Below are 6,000 nucleotides of genomic sequence, written 5' to 3'. Positions count from 1 at the left end.
TAAATGATTAATTAATAGACATATTGCATCTAAGGCTTCTCCTTCTCACAGATGCTTAGAAAGTGGCCTCAGAATCAGAGCCCTTTAGATGCAATGCATCTTTAACTGGACAACAAGTAAAGCTCTGCAGTGTGATGGGAAGGCCATTAACAGAATTCAAAAATGTAGTATATTTCTTGGGTTCCCTATGTTTAACGAGGCTCCCTATGTTTGAGAGTCTTCATAAAATCTAAAATATTTCTATGAGAAAAAAATCAATAACAAATATACATTATGATGAAGCACTCAAGGAAGAGACAAGAAATAATTAATTACTATTAACAATTTTTCCAAACCAAACCAAAAATGTACATAATATCTGTGCATAAATACGCTGGCATCTAGAACAAAAGCAATGTGGTGCTATCTTAGCAAGCCCAGTACTTTTTTAAAATACAATTTTATAAGGCAAAGCTTTAGTTTTTAAAGATCTTCCAAAACATTTCTCTTGCTTCCTCAAATACAAAGACTGCCTCATTTCCTGCAAATTGTCTTTCTAATTCTGTTCAAGAATATCAACTTCATTAAAACTTTAAAGACTTAATCCTGAGTTATGGCTTGATGAGATCTCTGTGGGATGAAAGAAATCAAGAGATCACAGTACTTGCTATTTTAAAATGTTCTTACAATGGAAACATAATTTGTTGATGAAAATGCACTGCTGTAGAGAAAATACACATACAAAATATCAGTTTAAACCCTAGGGTGGGTTTCTGAAGAGAAAAGTTCGTTGTTTTTTTAACAGACATCAAGCCAAATATCAATTAGGCAGATTTTGTAGTTCAGACATGAGTCATACTTTTAAAAGAAAAAAAAAATACAATAAAAGAGCTTACTATAAATGTAAAATATCACTTGTCATATGAATCTATTCATGTATCCATTGACCAAAATTTTTCAATTTATAAAAATCTAATTTATATTCCAGAGATTGTATAATTAAGCATCATTTCCCTTTTTTAGGTCAGTTTTCTTTTTAAAGTTTTGATTTTTTGTGATTTTTTTCATCTATGTAAAACGATCTGTTTGATAGTAAAAAGCTGAATGAGTATGCTATTAAATACTGTACATCTACCAAAACAAGTTAGAAGCATACTGAAATATTGTGAATGACCATAACTTTTATAACAGTAGAAATAAGAACTCAGAAAAACAATGAAAAGCAATAAAATTTAGTAAAAATTACAATAATTTCTTTGGTGAAAAGCAACAAAATTTAGTAAAAATTACAATAACTTCTTTGGTTTATTGTATCCACTCAGTGTAAATATACTACATCATTTTTTAAAAAGAGAGGGGCATATAAAAAAACAAATACTTAAAGTTTATGAAAAATATTTAAATTTTTTAGGTGAGGAATTTTCCTTAATTGCTGATTTTTTCTTAATGCTCTGGTTTGAGAGGAAAAATTAAATTTTATAGAAAAATAGAAATAAATTTTATAGAAAATAAAACCACAAAATCACTTAAAATATACAGATTTAGGCTTAACTAGTTACTCTGACAGAGAGGCTCTCATTTGAAAAATGAAGGAGTGATCCTGGATGACCTCTAAAGTTCATGGCCATTCCAACATTCAGAGATTCTATAATAATCTCTCCCTTCTTGACTGTGAATGTTATCCATTACCTGTAGTAACTTCTGAGTCAAAATATAAATACTTTTGGAGGCGATCATTTGTACAGGTATTTCTATTCAAAAGTAAAACCAATGTAGGAAACAAATAAGTCATGTAATTCACATGGACTTACTAACTGCCTAGATACAGCAAATTAAGTGGCATCGACACTTAAACAAACAGTCTATCAGGTTTCACAGATAAATAATGACTCAAATAATGGCCATAAGAATGCTTCTTTCTTTACTAGAAAGTGCTCAAAGAGAAATGTTCTAAAGGATTTTTGTGGTTCAATGACCTCAGCCAACTTGCCAGTTCAAGGTCTCCAACATCTCATTTCCAAAGAGCTACAGCCCACATAGTGCCTAAGGGGCTAAAACTATTCCTGTGCTGTCTTCACTATTGGGATTTTCTTCTGTAATGCATGCTAGCTATAGGATGGTCATTTTAGAACCCCAATTGCCTGACTTAGCCTCCACCTCTTTCTACCAGTTACCTCCTCTATTCTATCCTATTCCTATACTAATTACAAAATAACGACAACAATAACCACTAATGATAAATAACAAATATAAAAGATCGTTTCCATCCTTTGAGAAAGGACATCTAGCTCTTCTTCATACTACTTTTTATCTGTGGTGTTTTACAAAGAGCACACGCAAGAAAAATCAATTGGATCTAGTTCTAGTCCCGATTTTGCCATAATATATAGCTGTGTAACTTTTTATAAACCACTGACTTGCTCTGACTCTAGGATTTCTTATCTAAGAAAGAGTTTTTCTGCATAATGCCAGGGTAAGCTATCATATTGTGCTCCAGGGATGCCATTTATAAAGCATCTAATGTGAACCATGGCCCTATAACTGTATAATGTCAGATCTGCCCTACTAGTTCTTACGTTTTTATTCTGCAATACCAAGATTTTGAAATCCAAGACCTTCATCGTGTAATTTCAGTATTCCCACTGCGTTTGTAAAGTTTCAATATTATACATATCAAAACTTGGTTAGCTAAAACAAGAGATTGAGGGACACTCAATATATCGGCCCTAAAATCAGAAATACAAACATGGTCTTTCCTATCCAAAACTTGGCTTAGTTTTACTGTCTCAGCCTCACTCCTCTGGAAAGTCTGGTTAGTGGACTATGACCACTTTACCAGTTGTGACTCCGTTTGTAGTTCACAAGAATATAGCTTAGTAGGACTAGTGAGTTCAAGAATAGCTCAAATATTAAGTGAACATAACATCAAAGTGCTTATAAAACAGATACCCTCAAATAGTTTTTCGTTTTGGTGTTTATCGACTTCCTCCCAATCCAGTTAAAGAATCTACCCTGAAATTGAGATGTGGAAAGTGCTATCTCCCTATAAATAGGCTCATCTCATGCTATGTGAATCATGGTTGCTGACAGTAAATCAACAGATTAATTATTTGGCTTTGTTAGTAACGATAATAGTACACTATCGTCTTCCCAAAAAGCTTTTCTGCACCCCACCCTACCATTCTTCTAAGCTAAGTTTCAGAACGAACTTAAGTCAATGGTGTATACACACGCATGTTGCCCTTGCACTGGGCAGGTCTTAACAGATACTGTCATCTCTCTGCCAGATTATTACTGTGACACTTTAGCTAAAAAAGCCACCAGTCAGGATCATTTCTGCCAAGATGTACACTAAGTAGATGAAAAAAAAAAGGAGCAGATTAAATTAACACTGAAGAAAACAATACACTCAGCAATTCTCTCAAATACTCTATTTTCTAATGTGATGCTGAGGAAAGAGCTACAGGAAGCAATTTCCCTATGCAAAATTCAGCCATGCAAATTGTTCATCTCCAAAACAACTTCAACAAATGTCAGGTGAGTTTATTTTATCCATTCACAAATACAATCCACCTATCATTTTTATTACCTCATTTTCAACTGAGGAGACTGAGTAGGATCTATGCACAAATATCATATAATTATTCTAACTAGAGTGCAAGAACATACTTCAGAGACTGAGATATAAGAGTCACATTGAATTCAGAGCCTTGAAGTTTCTTTTCTTGTAGACCACATAAGCCCTGAGAGATGGCCCCCAACTGATCATTGTACAATACCAGGAATTTTATTTTCCCCTAATGTGAATTATTTACTGTGCAGAGATAACTCTAGTTTTTACGCAAATCTTCACTTTATAAAATGAACATTGTATAATAATTGGATGCAAAAATAACACAGATTTTAGTAGTTCCTGCCTTGGGATCATAATGATTTTTGTTTACTCCTAAGATTTACTATTTTATCAACATCACAGAATGAGAAAATGAGCCCACTATGGAGATCTCAAGATAATGTCATGAAAACCCAATGGAAAAATGAGACGAGATTGCTTCTCCACAATACTTAATCCCAAATTTCTAAACTAAGTCTGAGCTCCAAATGTCCACACTTTCCAGTGTTTTCCTCACCCTAAAAACCCTAGCCCATATGCTTCATTCCTGGAACCCAGGAGAACGTTACAATCAGCGTTGCAAAGACACTAACCTAAACCAGTCAAGGAATCACAGAAAGCAAGACAGTATTTCCTTTCAATCTTCCACTGTAAGGGTAGAATATCTGCAGACTGTAAATGACCCTACGGGACACACCCAGAGGATCAATAAAGTCTGATGGAAGCACAGACCTTGACTTTCATTCTCTCAAGCTTGGACACTGGCCTGGATTGAGCTGGGAATAATCACTCTGAAACTCAAGATATTCAATTTCTCTTTGTAAGAGACCAACCATTGAGTTTAGGGCCAAAGAAGACAATCAGCTTCAGAAAGGCCATGCCAAGAATATCTCTAATAAGACTAAAATTTTCTTTACACTCCCTGAGGCCAAACTGCAGATACTATGTTTTTTTTCCTTAATATCTCAAAAGTAAGTGTGAGTGTGCAAAGGATGAGAGTAACCGCACAGAAAAGTTAATGAGCAGAGTCCTTGGAAACCATCAAAGTAGTTGGAGAAAGAGCATAGAAAGAGAAGGTCTATGGAAAAGGAAGTGAAAGGACATGTGGGAAAATGAGGTGAGAAATTGATCGGAATGTCTGAAAAACACTATAGCATGTGTTGCTGGAGGAAGAGTTAGAAAAAGAGAAAAAATTTAAGTTCCTCTAGTGCCTACTAAGTGTCTATGATGTGTCAAGAAAAGTGTCTATTATGCTAAATGTTATGACGAATATATGGAAGGGTTTTGGTTTTTGTTTTTTGGTTTTTTTTTTTTAATATTTAGGTCCTCAGTAGGTAAAATAAGCACTGGATGGATGGATGGATGGATGGATGGATGGATGGATGGATGGATGGATGGATGGATGGATGGATGGAAGAAAGAGAGTGAATGAGGTCACTGCCCTCAAGGACTCTACAGGCTATATGGGACTAGAAGCATCTGTACATGTAACTCTCATTCTAATCAAACCATGGTTAAATCAAGGTATAAAGTGTTTTACCGAATATGGGACAAGCTATTAACTGACAGAGGGTGACTTAAAGAGAGATGTCTGGAAATTAGGGGAGAAGGGGGGCGGAATAGAAGAGGGGATCCTGGTGCCTTCAATGAGTGCCCCCAGATGCTTTGCAGAAGGGGAGAGGGTGTCAGCCTCTCGGTAGCCCATTGTGCCGGCTTCTACTGACCTGGTCTCCGCCTCACTGGCCTCTTGCGACCGCTGCAGAAGCGCACTTTGCTGAATACCCCGAGGACGTGCCTCTCACACAGGGAGCGCCCGTCTTTGCTAGGGCTGGAGCGGCGCTTGGAGGCCGACACCCGGTCGCTGTTGGACTCTCTCGCCTGTCGCTTCTGCCGGATCAAGGAGCTGGCTATCGCCGCAGCCATAGCTGCTCAGCGCGGGCCCCAGGCCCCGGGCTCCACTGCACCTTCGGGATTGCACTCCGCTGGGGCGAGGGCAGCACCTCGGCAGCCAGGAGGGACAGGGCAGGCGCGGGGAGGCAGTGCTAATACTTGAGGAGGCTGCAGTACCGAAAACCCGGCGCCCACAGGGTTAGACAGAGTCTGGGCAGTGGCGACAAAATGTGTGAAAATCCAGATGTAAACTTCCCCAACCGCTGGCGTCGGGGGCGGGGCGATCCCAGGCCTTCCTGTTAACTAGACTCTTGCACCCCAAACTTGCACCCTAAGGCAATCCACGTCCAAGGGGCAAAGGGAGTTTGGTCACACTGCGTTCAGAGTACCAAGTGGAAGGGGAAGAAGATGTCCAAAACAAGCCGTGCCCCTGTTGTGGAGGCGCAAGCGTTGTAAGGTGTCCAAAGTATATCTACACATACATATATATATGTATATATATAAAACCCGTTTACAAA

At 37.8% G+C, this 6,000-nt stretch overlaps 1 protein-coding gene across 3 annotated transcripts in view; it reads right to left on the bottom strand.

Moving 5' to 3' along the window:
• Positions 1-6,000, bottom strand: part of FGF12 (fibroblast growth factor 12) — a 521,626-nt gene that overhangs the window by 233,220 nt on the left and 282,406 nt on the right. Inside the window, exon 1 of one of the 3 annotated variants that reach the window (XM_011381458.2) lies at positions 5,317-5,716. The exons of the other annotated variants lie outside the window; for them this stretch is intronic. Coding sequence (XP_011379760.1) covers positions 5,317-5,515 — 199 coding nt within the window. The 5' untranslated portion in view covers positions 5,516-5,716. Of the gene's footprint in view, positions 1-5,316; positions 5,717-6,000 lie in introns of those variants that run through there. 3 annotated transcript variants of the gene reach the window in all.

This window comes from Pteropus vampyrus, unplaced genomic scaffold (genome assembly GCF_000151845.1).
Source record: "Pteropus vampyrus isolate Shadow unplaced genomic scaffold, Pvam_2.0 Scaffold14, whole genome shotgun sequence".
NCBI lineage: Eukaryota > Metazoa > Chordata > Mammalia > Chiroptera > Pteropodidae > Pteropus > Pteropus vampyrus.
This window is presented reverse-complemented; position numbering and strand designations above follow the sequence as displayed.